We start from the raw sequence: 22,014 nt of genomic DNA, 5'->3' as shown, positions 1-22,014 counted from the left end.
TCCAGGAAATTCCACCCCTATCTTCTCTGTCCTCCTCGCTTACTTCCCTTTGTTGACTCTATTTCAGGCATATTAGTTTATGATTGCTCCCTGAGGATATCGGGTACCTTTCCTCTGAGCTTTTGCAGTGGTTATTCCCGTTACCTGGAATGCTCTTCCCTCAGACATTTGTTTCATTCACCTCCCTCTAGTCTGTTCAGATCCCACCTTCCTAGTGAGGCTTATCCTGTCCACCATTTAAATTGAATGCTGTGGTTCTGCCTATAATGTCTATGCTCCATATGCTGCTTTATTCTCCATAACATTAGTCACTGGCTAACCTATTAGATAATTTGCATGTTTGTATCTCTGCTCCCCTGCGCCTAGAATGTAGGCTCCACACAGTCAAGAATTTTGCCTTTTTTAAGTCCAGTGGAGATCCAGCAAAAAAGTCTAGGGACAACCAGAAGTGGGCACAATTCTAACTTGTGTGATTTGATACTTTAGTGATTTATATCAGAGCCGAGCCAGTTACTGAAAAGGATCTCTTCCTCTGCATTTAAGCAGCACAATAAATTCAAAGAAACTTAAACTTCCAGCAATTACAGAGCAGGTATGTGCTCTTTCTCCCTTCGCTCCTCCAGCCTCAACTCTATCCTCCCTGGGTGATGATGGAATGTGTAAGAATGACTTGCCTAAGTCTAAATCAAATATGAAGACATACAAGAAATTTTAAACATTTCTTTAAAAAAACACAAAATCATTGAGTGGTTTCCTTTGACACATCAGGGGTTATGTGGCCTCTAGTATGGTCAGAGCGGGGTGAGAGAAGAGCAAAACACAGAAGGAAGAGGCAAGGGTAAGTCCCCTCATCTCCCCCTCCTTTGTACCTTCCTTCCTCCTGGACTGTCATCCCTTACATTCAAAATGCAGACTGCAGACGTCAGCACATGCAGGTAGAACATGTAGCCACTTCAACATCCCAGTCACTGTGACATGGGAAATTCTGCATCCCTAAGTCTGGCTCAACCCATCACCATTCACACAGGTTAATTCTTTCTCTACTGCTGAGTCAAAAAGAAACACTAGTGAAGGCAGATTAATAAGAACAAAGTTTTTATACACATAAGTGTATAAGTACACAATGCGGGAAGGAGAAAAGCCCACTGAGGCAAATCGGTTGGGGAAACCACTACAGACAGCAGGGGTGTCCTGCCGATTCCAAGACCAGAGAAAATTAGACAGGAGCTTGGGTCAACCAGGTTCACGGTCACGCCAGGGATGGCACAGTTGATGATTTATGTAACTCTCTTCTATTTTTCACCATTGGAACTTCTTGAATCTGGTGTTGTTCTGGAGTAGCTCTACACTGGGGCTCATGTGCCCCTTGCCCTCCAAAACACACACATGCACAGAACAACACAAAAATACACATGTGCACACAAGGTACACACTTGCTGTATGAAGAGATCAGGTTAAGTTTCACTTAATGGGGTTGGGCCCCTTTCTGGTGCAACAAAGTCCATTTCCAGTTATATGCAATTTGCAGAGGAATATTTGGTCATTATTTGTTGAGTTTCATGATGAGAGGAAGGAATTGTTTGGTGGCTCTGATGAAGCCCTAGGCAGGTTATGAAGGTGTTCTAGTCATGCCCAGAGCACAGGCACAGGTGACCAGGATACACATACTGCTTGCTCCTCCAGAGGAGCACCTGACTAGAGCGAGCCCAAGTGCTGTTTAAAATTTCATGGTGGTGTCCCCCATCGCACGACCTGCACTGTGCTTAGGGAGGGCACATGCGCTGTGTGCGGATGAGGGACCGCAAGTGTATCCGGTCATAGCAGGCGTGGGGTTCTTCCCCGGAGCACCACCTGTGTTAGGGGTAAGTGAGCTCCCAGTGTTCTTAGGGGGGGTGCTGACAGAGAGGCCTGCCATCATAGATGTGATAGTGTCTACATGTGCGACAGCTCTTGCTGGATCTGCCTTGGGTTCTCTACAGTTATTCTTCCGGGAAGCACGAGTACCACGTCCTCCCATTGTGAGAACGACCTTGTCCCCTCCGTGTTTACTGACTGACTGCTGGGCAGGTGGACCGCCTTTACTGGGAGGGACCGTGGAACTACATGTGGCTCCAGGCACAGACACAGTGCTGCCACTTGCCACTGCGACAGAGGCAGTGTGGCCCGGCAAGCTGCAGGGGATCTGTGGGGGGTGAACGCACACGTCTCTTGACACGCGTGTGGCTCTTCCGCATGGAGCGATTGGATCTTGTGTAGATGAGTCCTGGGAGCATTTACGGGTCCCAGGAACAGTTGTGTCTCCGTCTCTGGGGGGACCGTGGCCGTCTCCTCCTGCTCCACCCCCTGCGTTGTTGACAGTTGGCCCCTTGCTCAGCTTTGAGGAGGAGACTGACATGCATCCTGACACACCTGACTTGTCCAGAGTGGTGGCTCTTTCATATGAATCAGGTTTCCTTTGTAACGATGGGTCCAAGGTAGGTTTATGGCTGCCAGGAACAGCTGAAGCTCCATCTCTGGGAGGAGTGTGCCCATCTCCCACTGCTCCACCACGTGGGTTTTTGGGGGTTGGCCCCTTGCTGCTTGGATTAAAGGAGGTGGCTGCCTGATCTCTTGACTGGCACCTCTTCTCCCAGATGGCAACACATTCAGATGGGGGATGTTTTCTCTGCCTGGATAGGCCCCCAGTACACTTACCAGTCATGGAGACGGTAGAGTCTCCACCTGTGGGTATGCTGCTGTCTCGGCCCACTGCTCCACTAACTGGCAAAATGGGTGGGCCCCCAGTGCCTGGATTTAAGGTGGAAGTAGCATGGTGTCCAAATGTTACCTGGGCCACAACAGTCCTGCTACCGGGTGGTGTCTTCTCAGATCCCAGAACCACTATGTAAGGTGGCACATGGGTGTCCCTGGACACAGGGGAGGAACAGATGATGGAAGCCTGAGATGGAGATGTAGTGTCCATGGCTTCACCGTCAGAAGCTGAGTGGCAGTTTGCAGGAGGCTTCCCTACTGGAGTGGAGGTGACACCAGAACCCCCAAGGGGCAAGCTAGTGGAAACTGCAACACCTGGTGGTAAAGATGGAGGAACAGATGGGATTGGGAGCCTGGCAGGTTGGTCAGCCAAGCCTGCTGGAGCAATAGGGACTTGCACAGTGTTCATGCTGGACGGGAGACAGTTAGCAATCTCTGTTGCAAGTATGGAGAATGCAGGGGCAGGCAGAGGGTCCGAGCAGGCTGCTTTGATGTCTCTTCTGACCCCCATGATGTTGTTCCTCTGACATGTGGTATTGTTCATGGTGTTCAGGTTTTTGTCCAGACCTATGCAAGGAAGCTTAGGAGGTGGGGGCAACTCCCCACGAACCCACAACAGTGGCTGTGGTGGTAGCAGCGGCAGAGAAGGTGGCATGGGTCTCTTCCATTTGCAGGCCCTGCTGCTGGCAGCTACAGCGGGCAAGGAGCTTCTTGATGACGGGTCTGAAGGCTTCTTAGTCTGTTTCTCTTTCTTGCCGACAGGCTGATGGTTTCCACCCGACAATTCTTTGGCTGATGTCTCCTGCAGTGAGGGGCAGCATGGGGCTGGGTGGGAGAGCACGGCTGCATCTGTGTGAGGCACATCTCTGACAGGACCATGCGAGGTGGTGACTACATGGCCGTCAGGGGAGGAGTGAATCAGATCCTGGTGGGTGTCCTTCCTCCGACTGTCTTCGGAGCACGAAATTGGGAGGCCCCTGGATGGGACCGGCTCCGCAGCCCCCTCTGCAGTCTCTGATGGCAAACGCTGGAGTTTTAATTTGCGCCCTGGAGGAGGGATTCTGATGGCTCTGGAGTGCCCAAACATCACTGAATTACGAGACGATAGGACAGGTTTTTTCGGAGGGTTACTCCAGTTAACCAAGGGGAGAATGCCCGGAGTGGTCCATGCAGCCTGCGGGATGGGGTACCGCCTCCGTGGCTCGATATGAAAGGTGGCGGGTAAAGGCCTGCGTACCTGGTGGAAGAGCCTGCGCCCAGGGTGCAGGGCAGGTGAAGGAGCAGCGGGGTGGCCCCTGCCAGGTGGTGGATGGGGATCACGGGCGGGGCGGACCAGGGCCCGATCCCGGCCAGGCAGGGGACGGTGGCGGTGGAGTGGGAGACGTAGACATTTACTAAGGAGATTGCCCATAGTGAGCTGGCTGTGCGCCCAACGTCGCGAGGTTGGAGTCTAGAGCCCCTCCGGAGCTTCCCACTCCTCTCGAGGTCAAACACGCACTGAGCCTGAAAGGTCCAGCCTGGTCCTAGTGATGCATCCCTGGGACACGTCACAAAGAAGGACATGTCACAAAAAAGGGCGCGCACTCGCAGCGTGGCAGGAGGCCCCAGCACAGGGCAAAGGGGAGGCCCCAGAGCCCCGCCGGTTAGCCTCCAGTGCCTGGGACTTTCGGTCGTCGGTGGCGGGGTATAGGCTGCCTGCTGCCCTTGGTCAGTGCGCCCGTTGGCGTGTGTGGACAACCAGCAAGGCCACAGCGTGGGGACTGTAGGTGAGTGCCGTGGTTGTCGGGCCCCTCAGCGCCTCGGTGTGTGTCTCCAGCCCTTCCCCCAAGAAAGACGAGTGCTGGGGGGCTCTCAAAGCTGCAAGGGAGTGGCCCGCTGCCCCCCGGACCCTCTCTGCTTCCCTGCGAGGCTTCGAGCCAGCTGCATCTTCGCTGGGGCTGCCCAGGCTTTCAGCATCGCCCTCCAGACGGCGGCAGTTTCCAAGTGGTTGCCAAACCCTAACCTGACCGGATGCTGCGCCTCACGACCTCCTTTCCTGGCACACAGGTTCTTGCTTTCTTCCTTTTGAGGAATTTGGCAATACAGCATTTACAGTTTAGACCGCCCCTCAGGTCACACAGATGGTGGTGGTTTAGCTGGGATTCAAGCCCAGGGTAGTGACTCCCAGAGCTCTTACTCTGAACTGTGGTGCCTCCTTACCATATATGCATCACGTGTTACCATCTTGTTCTTTTTCCTAGTTCTTAGGGTACTTAGCAGGTGCCATATTTACAGTAAGGAGAGGCACTGCCCAGGACCAGGCCTTCGTTGAACAAAAGCTCAATTCATAAAATAATCGGGACCACAATGGGTTCTGGTCTCAGAAGATGTAGGTCATGGACCACCAGCGGTAAGCATAGTACCATCCCACGTTTGTAACTGATCCTTGCAGCCCAGATTTTCTCTTTGGTTACTCGGAAGAATCCAAATACATTAGATTTATGTAAATACTATATGTAAAAATAGAAGAGATTATATTCTAGATACGTTGTGGTCTCCCTGGAGGAAATTCACCTATAGATTATTCCATAGGGATTAGAAGCCAGTTTCTCTGGCCTTCTAGGAATATGTCTGGTAAGGCAGCTCACTAATGTCCAGAAAGCAAGTATGTCATTTACTGTACATTGAGAGTGGAGCAATGTATTGGATTAAAGAAAGGTCAACACAATTTGGTCGCTGTGAGCATGCCAGCCATGTTCATTTTTCACCTCACATTGTTGGCACTTAAACAAAGTTCTAGAGATTCTTATGACCAAGAGGGGAGAGATATGTTTGAGTGTCTGGCAAGAGAAACATGTATTATTATCTAGGAGCTGGAAGCTTCACCATAAGGAAGAAGATTTGAAAATTCTTGGCCTACGTGTGGCTTTTCCTAGTTTGAACCTCCTTTCTGTGGTTTACTTCATTGAAGTGTTTTCTCCCTCACAGGACTGATGTTGCATATCTGGGACATGACATGCATGGATTTCAGAACCAAGAATCCTATAGATCAGCAAAAAATATATATATTAAAAGATATATATATATATATATATATGTAAAAATAGTAAAACCTTGGATTGTGAGCAACTTGTTCTGCAAGTGTTCTGCAAGATGAGTGGACATTTCCGATAAATTTTAACTTGGTAAACAAGGGATGTCTTGTAATACAAGGAGTACATGATGCCAAATGTCACAGGACAGTTAAGCCAATGGTTTTCCTCTCTCTCTGTGAGTCTCTCTATTTCTCTGTGGAACTGTGGGTGATCGTCTCCCATGCTCCGATGCTCTGTCTCAGGCCACGGTGTTTGGCAGAAATCAAGAAATCAGTGATTTTTCAGAACATTGGAAGGTGTTCACAACTGGTACTGGTGTCTTTTTTGTCACTTCAAAGTACCTGTGGGCATTCCTTTGCTTTTCCATACAAGAGTAAGCTTAGGAATGCTTTGCTTCATTCTAGGTCAGGCTGCCTGCAGATATAGTCCCTTTCTGCTGCCTTATTGCCAATTACATTAGATAGAGCATATGACAAGAGCTTATTAATACTGTAGTGTAGTCAACAGCTGTTAGCAATAATGAAACTTATCCTACTCAATAACCCTTTTCTCTGGTCTCCTTCACACCAGCCACAAAGGTTTTCAAAGGTAAGTACAGGTAATTTGTATATTTTTCTTTATATTTTGTATTTTCTTTATTATTTTGTATTACAGTGCAGTATTGTAATGATTTTTATATGAATATTTTTGGGTTGTGGAACAAATCATCTGAGTTTCGTTTATTTATTATGGGGAAATTGGCTTTGATAGACAAGTGCTTTGGATTAGAAGCATGTTTCCAGAACAAATTATGCTTGTGAACTAAAGCTTTACTGTCTTTATTTTTTCTATTTAAAATAGCACTGGGCATAATTTGTATATTACAAAATTATGAATTTTTTTGCTCTGCTTACTGCTCTGGTTATGGGAGCTTTTATAGTATGTTAGAGCAAATTTGGACTTACATCTCCAGCAAACTTGGGGGTGGTAGGTCACAAAAGGTTTTGTTCAGAATTTTTCAATTCTCCTTGAAAAAAAAAAGGGGGGTAGAAATATTATAAGCTCTTTCTAATCTCTTTACGAGCAGAAATGATTTCCAACTAAGACATTTAACCAAAAGTCCTTTGATATCATTTTAGTTCAGTAAGGAACAGTTTCTTGGAGGTATTTGAAAAGAAATAGCAAGCTTGTACAGATTTTGGGCAAAGATTTATTAGAACTCTGAAAGAGATAATGACAGATATATTTGAAAACAATGAATGACAATCATGTTATTTCCATCGTTACATTTCCCAGGGAGGAAAAATTAAACATATGATGTGTGTTGGGGCTTCAGGACAATACAAGGAAATTTGGGGAAGGATATCCCAGAAAAATCTCCCTCTTGACTTCCCCTGTCAAATGAGGGTAGACAGATAGGATTCTTTTTTTGAAATATACACCATTCTCTTACTTGTCCTTATAAGCAAAATATATTAGATGGCAAGTGGTTACTCCAAGATAATTTGCCTTGGCAGAAGCAAACATATTGAGACAAAATTTGTTAAGACAAAATATTTTTAAATGATTAATTTAATCATTAGTAAAAATACTTTGATAATAACCGCAAATTATGGTTGCCAGGAAGATTCCTTCTTAAATTTGACAATTTATGATGCAAAAATCTCCAGTTATAGTACATGAAGCCATGGGTGTGTAATCTTGGATGGAGTTGGTAAGAGTGACAGTGAACCAGAGCTGACACCCTGTGGTTCAACATTCCCTCCGTTCCCTTGTCTTGCTCACCATTAATCTGTTGTAATTCCTACAGAGTTTCTATGGAAGGAAGATGGAGTGACCCATGGAACTCATTAAATGAACTTATTCCCCCTAAAATATCTTTTGTCTCCTTGTTTTCAACCCGTATTCTCTCTTCTCTTGACTATAAGCAGGGCTCAGCAGCAACAGACTGGCCTTGTGCAGCCCCTTCTTTGGACAGTGTTTTCTTGATCATTCTATTCATCAGTCTTGCATTTCACTTTTTGCCCTCTTTAAATGTATCAAAATCTTTCTGTGGTTGATGACTTCCACATTCTCTTGGCTTTGGTATTAATTTTGGTATTTCTACACTTGTATTAAAAATGGTTTCAGGAGGAACAGAAAGTAAGTGTATTTTTCTAGTCTGCTGCCTTGAACTGAAAACACCTGTTGATTTTAGCATCCAACATCCCCATAAAATAAAAACAACCTCAACATTCATATTCAACTTTTCTTTAGAAATGACTAAGGATTTAGGATGTGGTCATTTCTAATGGGAAAATAATACTTATCTTATGGAGTTGATTTGAGGACTAAATGAGATAATGAACATGAAAATGATTTGTAATATTTATTTTATTTTTAAAATTTTTAATGATTTATTTATTTATTTCTGAGAGAGAGCGAGAGAGAGAGAACAGGGTACGGTTAGAGACAGATGGAGATACAGAATCCAAAACAGCCTCCAGGCTCTGAGCTGGCTGTCAGCACAGAGCCCGAATTGGAGCTCGAACCCACAGACCATGAGATCATGACCTGAGCCGAAGCCGGATGCTCAAGGGACTGAGCCACACAGGGGCCCCTGCAAAGTTTAAAGCTGTCTAAGAAACTTGTGTGAGAGCAAGATGGCAGAGAAGTAGGGAGCTCCATACTTTTCACTTGCCGCATCTCTCAAACAAAGATGGTCTGAAGCCATAGAACACTGAACTGCAAGAGTCTGGGAGGTAAAGAAACAGAGTCCACTAAGAAGACAGCCTCATAGGTGTGTGATTGCGAACTGGGGAGGTTAAAAGTGGGCCCGGACCTGGAGGTACGGATGGGAGGGAGCTCCCTCTGCAGAAAGCGTCAGTGAGATGAGGGGAAGAGAAAGAAAGGCTGAAACTGCTCATAGAATTGTCCCTGGAGAAGAGAAAAACCTTGGCCCGGGATGGAGAGGGATCCTATCATCCCTTCTCTAACCATAGGACTTTCCGAGGGAAACCATATCTCTAGTTGTGGCACTTTCATTGGGCTGGGCGCCCAGGTCCAGGCAGTGCCAGGAGAAACTGCTCCCCTACTCTCCCTACTCAATCCCTAGCTAGTAAGTGGCCTGGTCTTCAGGATTACATTTTTCGTGTTTTTTAATTTACATTAAAACGTGTGGACTAAGATCTGGAAGCAAGGCAGAGCTTGGGACACAGTACAAGGCCCACCTTGGCTAAGTCGGCAGCACAGAGAGATTGGACCCAAAAGAGTGATTTGCAATGTTTGGTGGAGAACGGACTGAGGTGCCACCAGTTTTCTCCCCACAATCACCAAGGTAAGTAGGGAGCCTGGGGCAAGACCAACATTTATGAATAAATATTGTATCAATGCAACAATATTGCAATTGCAATATTGCAATAGCAATAAATATTGTTAAAATGTCAATACTACACAAAGCAATCTACACATTCAATGCAATCAAAATTGCACCAGCATTCTTCTCAAAGCTAGAACAAACTATCCTAAAATTTGTAGAGAGCCACAAAAGATCCCTAACAGCCAAAGTAATATTGAAGAAGAAAACCAAAACAGGAGACATCACAATCCCAGACTTTAGTCTCTACTACAAAGTTGTCATCATCAAGACAGTATGTATTGGCACAAAACCAGACACACAGACCACTGGAATAGAATAGAGAACTCATAATTGAACCTACAAAGGTATGGCCAGTTAATTTTTGTCAAACCAGGAAAGAGTATCCAAGGGAAAAAAGACAGCCTCTTTAACAGTAAGTGCTGGGAAAACTGTACAGCAACATGCAAAAGAATGAAACTAGATCATTTTCTTACACCATAGACAAAAATAAACTCAAAACGGATGAAGGAATGAATGTGAGACAGGAAATCATCAAAACCCTAGAGGAGAAAGCAAGAAACAACCTCTTTGACCTCAACTGCAGCAATTTCTTACTTGACACATCCCTAAAGGGAAGGGAATCAAGAGCAAAAATGAACTATTGGGACCTCATAAAAATCTTCTGCACGGCAAAGGAAACAATTAACAAAACTAATAGGCAACTGACGGAATGGGAAAAGATAGTTGCAAATGACATATTGGATAAAGGGCTAGTACCCAAAATCTGTAAGGAACTCACCAAACTCCACACCTGAAAAACAAACAATCCAGTGAAGAAATGGGCAGAAGACATGAACAGACACTTCTCCAAAGAGGATATCCAGATGGCCAATGGACACATGAAATGATGCTCAACGTCACTCATCAGGGAAATACAAATCAAAACCATACTGAGATACCACTTCATGCTGGTCAGAGAGGCTAAAATAAACAAATCAGGAGGCTATAGATGCTGGCGAGGATGTGAAGAAAAGGGCACCCTCCTACACTGTTTGTGGAAGTGTAAACTGGTTCAGCCTCTCTGGAAAACAGTGTGGAGATTGCTCAAAAAGTTAACAATAGAACTCCCCTATGACCCAGCAATAGCACTGCTAGGAATTTACCAAGGGATATAGGATTGCTGATGCATAGGGGCACATGTACCCCAATGTTCATAGCAGCACTTTTAACAATAGCCAAAATATGGAAAGAGCCTAAGTGTCCATCAACTGACAAATGGATCAAGAAGATGTGGTTTATCTATATAATGGAATATTACATGGCAATGAGAAAGAATGAAATCTTGCCATTTGTAGCAGCATGGATGTTATGCTGAGGGAAATAAGTCAGGCAGAGAAGGACAGATACCATATGTTTTAACTTATAAGTGGAACAGGAGAAACTTAACAGAGAACTATGGGAGAGGAGAATGGGAAAGAATAGTTGGGGAGAAGGAGAGAGGCAAACCATGAGAGACTCTTGAATACTGAGAACAAACTGAGGGCTGAAAGGGGTGGGGGAGAGGCGAAGGGGGTGATGGGCATGGAGGAAGGCACTTGTTGGGATGAGCACTGGGTGTTAGATGAAAACCAACTTGACAATAAACTATGAAAGGAAAAAAAATGAAAGTATACACAAGCCATGCATTTTTCTAGAGCACACAGTTATGAAAATAAACGTATGGACGGTGGATGGTAGGTTGAGTGGGCCATTGTTGTCTTCTCTGCTTGGGGGCTTCCAGACCTTGTGCATGGCCATGGAAATGCCAGTGCGTGGCAGGTCAGCATCTTTGGCATTGTGAAAAATAGGTCCTGTAACCTCAACTTTATATCCAGGTTCAGCTGAAGCACTTAGGAGATTAATTTATAATGTAATCATGCAAGACTTTCAGGATAGTGTCAGGAATATGAAAGAATTTTTGCAGCAAGGTAGGACCTTACCCTGGGCAGGCATGCCTATCCCACATGAAGAGATGAGAAACTTATCCTCCAACTCCATGTTGTTGGGTACCCATTATTACTAACGTGTGCTTTCAGTTTACTAAATAGAATATTGCTTTTTAAAGAAAAAATATTTCAAGTTTAGAGATTTACATGTATGGATTTGCATTTTTTTAGTTTATTCATTTTTCAGAGAGAATAAGCAGGGGAGGGGCAGAGATAAAGAACAGGGGATCTAAAGTGGGCTCAGAGCTGACAGGAGTGAAGATGCAGGGCTCAAATCCAGGAACCATGAGATCATGACCTGAGCAAAAGTCAGATGCTTAATCGATTAAGCCACCTATGCGCCCCATGGATTTGCATTTTTATAATGCTCATTTAGACTGTAGGGTGAATAACTGAAATTGAAATTTCATGTGATATGTACTGGTAAGCTACTCATCAAATCAATTTTCCTCTTCTTTCTGGAACACAACTAAACTTTATTATCTGCTTGTTGGTAGTTGTGTGACCATATATGGCTGAAATTTGGCCAGTAGAATATTAGGGTGCACCATTTCCAGGCCTGAGATTAGAAGATTTACAATAATGGTTTATAGTCTTTTTCCTTCTCCAGGATAAGTATTGAAAAAAAGAGAACCCCAAGAAGGAAAGAGTTTGGGTCTCTAAATATGTTTGTAAGATAGATCAATCCTTATTAGCCACACACATATTTATAATTTATATGAGTGAAAAATAAACTTTTATCACATTTGGAACCATATTCGAATTTGGGATTTTCTTGTTAAGAAGCTAGCATTCTTCTAACAAATATATTATTTAAAATTTACTTTCTAATATAATAAATAACAAGAAGTAAACAAATCAAGCTAGATTCTAACTCCCTTATGTGTTGGTATCATGAAAGAATTAGAGTTTTCAGTCTTAATGAAGGAATCACACAGTAGGTCTCTGGGTGTTGAAGCAACTGTATGTGGCTTAGTATATAATTATAACTGTGATAGAGAAACTATGTTTTTACTGAACTTTTATAAACTAGTTATCAAAGGTTTTATAAGAGCTATTTGGTCAGGTTAAGGAATTCTGCTTATGTGAACCTTCCAGATACATTCTTTTATGTCTTGCTAAATTCATTTTTGTTATGCACAGCTCTAGCATTACTTTTACATAGACATATTTTAATATGTAGTGTATTATTTGAGTTAGTTAGTTGGTAGCAAAAGGAGTGACAGATTAACTGGACCAGACCCCATGACTGAATAGGAATCAAAGGATAAGCACCTGAAAATTTGGCCAGGATCTCACCATTATTACATGATGATAATACCATCAATGAAGACCCACCTGGCCAAGTCTGAGTAACGTTCCCATGCCTCAACACTAACAGAAATTCCAACTTTGCCTTCCTTTTTTTTAATTTTCAAAGGTAGAATTCATGAAATGTAGCATTCCTAAAAAAAAAAAAAAAAAAAAAAACAGGTAGGAAATTTGGATATAGACAGTGAGAACAGTTAACAAATGAACATTATACTAACAGCCTATCAATATGTTGCATTAAAGATGTATACATACAATGGAATACTACTTGGCAAAGAGCAAGAATGAAATCTGGCCATTTGCAGCAATGTGGATGGAACTGAAGGGTATTATGCTAAGTGAAATAAGTCAGGCAGATAAATACAAATACCATATGTTTTCACGCATATGTAGATCATTAGAAACTTAACGGAAGACCACGGGGGAGGGGAAGGGGAGCAAAAAATTACAGACAGGGAGGGAAGCAAACCATAAGAGACACTCGGATAATGAGAACAAACTGAGGGTTTATGGGGGGGTTGGAATACAGGAGAAAGTGGGTGACGGGCTTTGAGGAGGACACTTGTTGGGATGAGCACTGGGTGTTGTATGGAAACCAATTTGACAATAAATTATATTAAAAATAAAATAAAAATGAAAAAATAAAGATGTGTCTTCTAAATAGTGTTTATACTCAGGTACTCAAGGCTCTTAGGGATACCTGTAAATATATTTACATATATCACCATCTGTGAAGACTATAGTTAGTTTTTAATATCCTAGAATTCTTTTAGATGCACGTACAATTTAATTTTTAATTAAAATTGTAGGCTCCTGTGCCTGGGTGGCTCAGTTGGTTAAATATCTGACTCTTGATTTTGGCTCAGGGTTGATCTCATGATTCCTCAGATTGAGCCTTGCCTCTGCTTGAGATTGTCTCTCTCCTTCTCTCTCTGCCTCTCCCCTAGTCGCACACAAGCAAACATTCTCTCTCTTTCTCTCTCTCTCAATGTAAATTAAATATAATAAATAAAATTGTAGGTTCCAAAAATATGTTGAATAGGTTGGAAGAAATGGAGGAAAAATAAACATTCTTTATGGTGTGGTATATTTTAGAAATTACAAAGCTACACCAAGCATAATGGCTTTGTGAAATAATAACATTTAGGTAATATTAATATTTGAAATAACTTATCTAATCATGCAGACAGAATTGAATGTAACAACACTCTTTTCTCTGTATTTTGACTTTTTCTTTTGTGATCCATTGCACAATATTCTCTATATGCATGCCTATGAAGTTTAATAAAGAGATATGTAGCTCTAGCTTAGGGAAAAAATTTCTAAAACAATAGTTACATTAAGTAATAGCACTTTGTCTTTGGTTCTAAATATACATGTATTTGAAAAATGTTTCTGTAGCTTGAAATATGACAATCTATGTTGTAATTTATTGTGTTTTCCTTACTTCCGAATCAAAATATATTTTATTTAAGAAAAAATTTTTAAGGGTGCCTGGGTAGCACTGTCGGTTAAGTGTCTGACTTCGGCTCAGGTCATGATCTCACAGTTCGTCGGTCTAAACCCTGCATCAGGTTCTGTGCTTACAGCTCAGGTAGATCAATCCTTATTTGCCACATACATTTTTAGAATTTATGAGTGAAAAATAAACTTTTATCATATCTGAACCATATTAGATTTTGGGATTTGTTTATTGAGAAGCTAACATCCTTCTAACGAATACATATTATTTAAAATCTACTCCCTAATACAATAAATAACAGGAAATAAACAAAGCAAGCTATAGTCTAATTCCATTATGTGCTGGTATCCTGAAAGAATTAGAGTTTTCAGTCTAATGAAAGAATTACTTAGTAGGTCTTTAATGTTTACTTATTTTTGAGAGAGACAGAGACAGAGTGCAAGCTGAGGACGGGAGAGAGAGAGACAGAGAGAGTGTCAGAGAGAGAGAGAGAATCTGAATTACGCTTCAGACTCTGACCTGTCAGCAAAGAGCCCGATGCAGAGCTTGAACTCACAGACCACGAGATCATGCTTGAGCCGAAGCTGGCCGCCTAACCAACTGAGGCACCCAGGTGCTCCCCCAAATACATTTTAAAAATTTAATGATGTGAGGAATTTCAAAGTAATTCTAAAAGTCACTTCCAAAAGGGGAATCTTCTTTCCCCTTTGTTATAATATTTGTCAAGTGTATACTTGGCAATTATGGGTGTTACTAGTTTTAACGACCCTGGTTTTATTCACAACATTTTTCTTATACCTATATTTAAAATAATATGTTATCCTGTGTTTGAAAGAATGTTCCATTGGATCACTGTTAGAAACATGATCCAGCCATCTTTGCTGTTCTTTTGTTGTTGTTTTTGTTGTTTGTTTGCTTGCTTGTTTGTTTTTAGAGAGACGGGGAGTAGTAGAGGAAGAAAGGGAGAATCTTAAGCAGGCTCCATGCCCAATGCGGGACCTGATATGGGACTGGATCACACAACCCTGAGATCATGACGTTGAGCCCAAACCAAGAGTTGGACGCTGAACCAACCGACTGAGTCACCCAGGTGCCCCTGTTCTTTATTTTTCATATTATGTAATGCTTAGATCTAGATGAGCTAAATTGTGCTAGTGTAATAAACAACTTTCAAATCTTACTAAATTATAATAAAAAGGGTTAATTTCTCATTTATGTAACCTATAATTTTTACATACTGTTTCCTTGAATAAACTCCTGTGATCACTTTTTTGGTTTTTTGTTGTTGTTGTTTTGGATTTGTTTTTTGTTTCTGTTTTTGTTTTTGCTAAAATATTCCCTTTTCAGGGATTTTCTGTTAAGCCACTGGATTTCCCTATGTACTAGAAAAGATATTGTTTCTTTTCCCAGGTTTTTGCACAGACTTTTATATATTGTCAAATAAACAGATCTTGGTTTAATAAAGAAGATCATTTTTGTAGCATCTTCCAGATTTTTTTTCATTTTATCTCCAAGAATTTATGTACCAAACTTTTCTGGGAAGGAAATGGTCTGCTGAACGTATTGGGATTTACTCTTACTTACCATAGAGGCTAAAACTTATGGAAGCAGCCATTTAGGGCAGCATCAACATAGTTTCTCCAACACAGAGTGTTTATTTTCAAATCTAAAGACAAAACTTTAAATATATCTTGTCTATTGCTTATTTCACTCAGTTATTTGTAACAGAAAAAGTTTTCTTTAATATCTCCATCATTTACAAATTTTATTAATGTCACAGCATTACAGTTTTCGGTAAAATTTGTTTATAACCAACCCAAATGAAGGAGTGTTTGCTTTTCAGTTTAATACACAAAATCTCTTTAGCATATGTGACATATTATTCACACATGGCTTTGTTTTATTGTTTGAAGAGAAAATGTTTTCAATTTCTCATACTGCATTTTTCCTAGCATTTCACGCTGTATAATTTTACATGCCAGGAAGTTAAGTTTTAATTTTTCATTATTTATCTGTCACTCACCTCACCAGAGTTGTCTAGGTCCTAGGATTAGAATTCTCTTCTTCTACCTCATATCTTTGCTTCAGAAATTTCAATTTGAATAGCTGAATACTTTATAAAACATACAAACTTTAGTATCATTTAAAATAAAATAAAATTAAAAAAATAAATATGTGAATGAAATGACAAAACATATAAAAACCTTTACAGTATAATGTCTAACGTACTTAATATCTGCAAAAAAGCACCTCAGCAGAGAAGTAGCTGAGTTGTGATGCATAAATATTTCTTCTTTATAATAAAAATTTCCCCAAGTTTTCTACTACATTAGTAGAGACTCCTTGCTACAATAATGTCACATAGTAGACTGTAAGAGTGTTGACAGAATTAACATCAGTCTCCCATTTTCCCCTCTCTGTGATTCAGCACTTAAAAATTATACATGGCCTCCCCTATTTCATTCACAAATTGAAAATAGACTCAAATACCAAAACATGATCTTAATTATGGACTACCATGAGGATGAAAGACCTCAAACAAAATTGTAAGCAAGTCTACTTAGTCACTATCCATAATTATGAATAATAACATCATGTAGCACATGAAGCTCAAATATGATTCTTGTTTTCACATCAGGATCACCTATAACATGTAGAAAAATCTTCTAGAATTCTAGCATTCAACAGAAGTCTCCTTGAATTCTCCTATTTTAGAGTCAATGCAGAAGTTGCAATACGAATTTGTTTACATTTCTGTTGTTTAAATGTATACATTTTTATGGCACTATAAGAGATATGTCTTAAAGGAATACCTAAAAGGAAAGCTTTTCACCATAGCTCATATATGTTGGTAATTACTGACCATAAGTGACTATGTACTATTCACAATTTGAATTAAACAAGAACCACCAATATATATATATATATATATTTTTTTTTTTTCTTGAGTAAGCTCTACACACAAAATAAGGCTCAAACTCACAACCCTGAGATTAAGAGCTACACATTCCACTGACTGAGGTAGTCAGGTACTCCTGATTGGCTACACTTAATAGTGTCTGTATCATCATTGTTCTCTTAATATTGACACTGTGGGGCATCTGGGTGGCTCAAAAGGTTGAGCTTCTGACTCTTGATTTTGGCTCAGGTCATGATCTCAGGGTCATGGGACTGAGTCCCAATGAAACCCTGTGGTGCTCCGTGGAGCCTACTTAAAACTCTCTCTCTCCCTCTGCCCCTCTCCCCCCACTCGTGCTTTTGTTCTCTATCTAAAATAAAATTATAAAACTAAGAATAAACCAATTTTAAAAAAGAGTGTCACTGCAAGTCAAGTTAAATAGATTCAGTTCCTATTAACTTTCCAGTGTAAGTTCTGAAGAGTTCTTTGATACTTTTTGCAGTACATAAATCTTATCTTAAAATTTGGGGAGGAAGGGATAAGCACTAGGTTGAGCTAGTGAAAAAGTACTGGGGATATTTGGGGAAAGGTCTATCAATGTGATTAGATCAATTGTGTCTGCTAATTAAGGCTAACTGAAGTTAGAATCTAGTGTCCTACATTTATTGAGAAAAAGGAGCCCTATATTTCTCCCCACTCCCCAGTTTTTAGGTGTGATTGAGAAATATTATATTTACCTAAGGTGATGGTTACATTTCAAAGAGACAGCTTAGGTCTTTAAGAAAGACAGTCCTAGGTTCTAAAACTATCAAGATGCTGGGAAAAGATATATATCCCAAAGGGACAGAGAAAGAATTTATAATTGGAGTTTTCTAAATCCAATGCTCTAAAATAAGAAGGCCAAGGGCTTAGAGTAAGGAATAAGCCTGTCTAAAGCTGAGTTAAGCTGAAGTGAACATCAGGCCATATTGGTCAAATATATGCTGGGATTTCAGCAGTGTAAGTGACTATTATATCCCTGATTTGATGCTTGTCAAAAGTTTACAAGTTGGAAGCTGTTTTCTCCTCTCAATTAGAAGTGTATAATTTTTAGACTTCTTCTGTTATTACCTTACATTTCTTAAATTTTAACTTTTTCCTTTATTGAGTTTAGAACTCATTTAACTCATTTAATCCTTTTTACAGGTTGAGTCAACAGCAATAAAAAAAAAAAACAGCAATCAACATATTCAATTAGCTTTCTGTTTTCCAATTGCTTCCCTTAGAGGTAGTTTCATTGACCATGGCTTCCATGTTATTAAAGGTAACATTTCCACCAAATATTTCTGATAGCTGCATAAAATAGATATCTATTCGGTTCCAAACAAAATACACTTTACGGCTCACTATCAACCTCCCAGCCAATGCTACACACTGTAGAGTGATTCTTTTATTAGTAGTGTTATAATTCTAGTATTAATCAACTGAGACTGGCTGGGTTATGTTGAGATAACAAACAATCACCAAATCTTATTGGTTTAAAGCAGAGTTTGTATTCTTGGTTATGCTACATGTTCATTTTGGGTGCACTGGAGACTTTGGTACATGGCTCCTTAACTTGGAGCAAATGGAGTGGCAAAAGAAAAGAGTGCTGGCATGTCTCACACTGACATACAGTATCCAAGCTAAAAATGACAAGTACCACTGTACTCATAAGCCATAGTCCTGAACAAATTTTATAACTGTTTCCAGGTACAAGGGAGCTGACAAAAGAAATTCTACACTATGAGTAAGGGAGGAATAATAAAAATACCTGGAAAACTATATTTTTGATTACTGACAAAACTTCATTTTTTTGTCTTCTGCCACTTTCCTCCTCAAATGAGTAGAATATATTAAACACACTTCTATCAAAATATAACTTTCATCCAATATTTAAAAAAACAATTAAATAAATTCATCATGCCAAAATCACCATGATAAAATAAATTCCATACAAAATGGAAACTGTAGCCTTTATATTCTGATCTTTAACAATCTACATGGGAAAATAAAAGTCATTACAATAGACTGTAGTCATTGTGTGTTAGTTTTTCATGCACAAAACTATGAGCTTGTTTTAAATTACAGAGACTTGGTCTGGCACTATTATACACAATAAATTGTTCTGGATAAAATAATATAATAAATTCTAGTATAGTACAATGTGTTAGCACTGCTGTTGACCTAAGAGTAATAATAAAACTTCTGAATTCCAATGAGAGATATTTTCATTTAAGAGCGAGTCTTGTTAGGAAGATGGATTTAAGATTCTTTCTTCTGCTTCCATTCTTAAAGCCATATCTGGAAAATGTGATTCTATATATCTGTCATCAGGCTCAAAGCCAGGGGAAGATGGGCTTCTAATATCAGATTCACGTACTAAAACATGATCTCCATCTTGCTAACTCAGGATAAACGTTATCAGGATTTCAGGACTATGATAAGTTATATCTATTATACTTGACTGACTGAATTTCCATAATTTTCATTTTTTAAGTATGTGTATGAGACACTACAAGTGCAAATTCATTTTCTTTTTAAGATAAACATAAGAAGGATAACCTGAATAAGGCAAGATTAAAATAAATTATTATGTAGAATCCTTTTCCATGTCTCTAAAAGAATTTTATATGGGTGCTGTTAAGTGATTAGATTTTAGTTTAAACATTGCCACTGTTCACTTCAGACAATATCTTGTGATTGAAATTTTGGTTTAATATTAAAAATAAAAATAGGAAATTCTGATTTACCAAATTACACTCTTTTGTATGCAACTCTGTCTCACACAGTGTTAGACATGTTAACTTTCCAATATTGACTGTGGGGGTTCAAATTCATTAAAACAGGCAAAATAGATGCAATATTTTTATGTTATCTAATAACACACATGGTAGATACGTAATTGTTTTCCTATATTAGGTTAAATCCCATTCTTGTTTCTGGTATTCATTATGGCCTAAGACAAAAAGTGGCTGTGTCAGTAACAGAAAAACATTAGGTTCACACCTCATGTATGACTAGAAGTACATCATCTTCATTCTGATTAATATGGTATACTTATCTAGCATTTTCTAATATAAAATACACTTCTTTATTTTTCCACCATTAAAATTCTGTAATTCTAGAAATAACTTTGCTGATATTAAGGAACAGCAGCTCCAAGGAGACAAAAAACTTTCTGAAATTTGGAAATTTTGCATCACAAAATAAATCTCAGTTTTCTGACTCTAGACTCAGATTTCTTTACCTTATTCCATAGCATAGTGAACTCTTTAGGGTTTTCACTGATAAATGCTTGGTTTGCATTACTTGATAGACATTAATGCAGGAAATTCAAGTCAGGCATTTAGGACTCAGAAATGCAAAATGTATTTAATTTTATTAACTAACTATTTTTCACTTGGCCATAATTAAGATATCAGGATGTCTAATAACTAATACTGGGCAATGACGGTAAAATAAATTAAAACCTTAAAATCACTCTCCCCAAAATACATCTATTTATTGCTATTGAAATTCTTATTATCAAAATAATTTCTATAATGGCATTTTTCCCCTTAAAATACATTATCTGAAAAATCTCTACTGTAATCAACCTGCATGCATGCCAGTAAGGAAACATTTTGTTTAAGTTCACAAAAAGACATTTAAAGTGCATTGCTGTTTCTTCTCAGCTTTTTCCCAGTAGGCTTCTATTTGGTGTTCATACCATTTAAATATATTGTACTGTTCATGCCTTTTAAATATTGTGCATCATTATTATGATCTTTCTCATCATTCCTTCACGATTAGCCTTTCATAGATCCCAAAATGTCCTTCTACTACGCACTGGGGAATATCATCAATCTGTACTCCTTGATGACAATATTTTTAGTATCATTAATATTTTCACTTTTATTTTAATACAAGATCATTGTGCACATGGGAATCAAAATATTTGATATTTGATTATGTATAAGATAAGTGTATACTAAAAACAAACATAGTCACTAATGAGTTCATTAAGTGTTAAATAATTGTGTTATTGCTACTTAAAATGTTTTATGTTATGCTGAGCTGAAACCATTTTTCTCTAAAGTTTTATGTCCTGTTAGGCTGCCCCTTTTCTTCTTTTAGCTAGAGAGAACACACTTTGTTGAGGCTTTCCCCCCCCCTGCACTACCTGTCTCTGAGTTGTCAGCTTCTGCATCTGCAATTTTGGTTACATGAGACCAAAAGGAAAAAAAAAAAAATCTTAAGGAAGTCACCATTATATTACTCCTTGGATCCTGGATCCTGTCTTTCTCTCTTCAACATTCAGAGTCTTCTTATGTTTGTTTTATAGATATAATGTTTAGGTATTTAGTTGTACTTAGTAGGAGGCAAAAGGAAAATGTATGTTGTCTCCAAATTCTCAGAATTGGATGTTCTAAAGCAGCATTTTATTTTGTTTTTGTTGTAGGCTTAAACTGAAAACAACTTAAAGGTCTATTTCAATTAATGGAACAAATAAAGTATGATATATTCATATTACAAAGAACTATACTAAAATGGAAGAGTGAAATATGAAATATGCAACCACATTGGTGATGCAGACAAAAATAATATTATGGAAAACAAGCAAAAAATTAGCAGATAGTGGATTATTCTATGTATATACATGTCGGGAAATGTTTTCCATTTAGGGAGTTGTAAAGACAGCATGAAAAAAGCTTTTGAAAATCTAAAAATATTCTATATCTTGAATTATTAGTTTTCTTTATATACAAATGTGTTCACTTTGTAAATATTGCTCATGTGATATTTGTTTACCCTACCACATATATTATATACTTACATACGGTTATAATAAAAAAATTAAAAATAACACAAACATTATACTACTTAATTTTGACTAATTGAATCTTTTCTCCTAGATACCTAAAACAAGAACAATGGAAACTGCTATGATAAAGAAAGATAAGATTCACTAGGCAGAGAGGGAAATGTTAGGACTTGAGGTCCCACGTAGGGAAAAACACAACTTGAAACAAAACCAGCAGCATCTGACCAGGAGCATACTTCCTAGGTGCAAGGTTCCTCTCAAGAATGTTAAAAGAGGGGCACCTGGGTGGCTCAGTCGGTTAGACATCCGACTTTGGCTCAGGTCCTGATCTTACGGTTCATGGGTTCAAGCCCCATGTCGGGCCCTGGGCTGCCAGCTCAGAGCCTGGAGC

At 39.6% G+C, this 22,014-nt stretch overlaps 1 protein-coding gene across 1 annotated transcript; it reads right to left on the bottom strand.

The window, feature by feature from the left end:
• Positions 1-1,717: 1,717 nt before the first annotated feature.
• On the bottom strand, positions 1,718-4,162 carry LOC120248744 (nuclear pore-associated protein 1-like). Its single transcript, XM_039257204.1, has one exon. It carries the CDS (start codon positions 4,160-4,162, stop codon positions 1,718-1,720), a length of 2,445 nt encoding a protein of 814 aa, XP_039113135.1.
• Between the last annotated feature and the right edge of the window lie 17,852 nt (positions 4,163-22,014).

The sequence above is a fragment of the Hyaena hyaena genome, unplaced genomic scaffold, assembly GCF_003009895.1.
Source record: "Hyaena hyaena isolate Hyena2069 unplaced genomic scaffold, ASM300989v1 scaffold_609, whole genome shotgun sequence".
NCBI classification, from domain to species: domain Eukaryota; kingdom Metazoa; phylum Chordata; class Mammalia; order Carnivora; family Hyaenidae; genus Hyaena; species Hyaena hyaena.
This window is presented reverse-complemented; position numbering and strand designations above follow the sequence as displayed.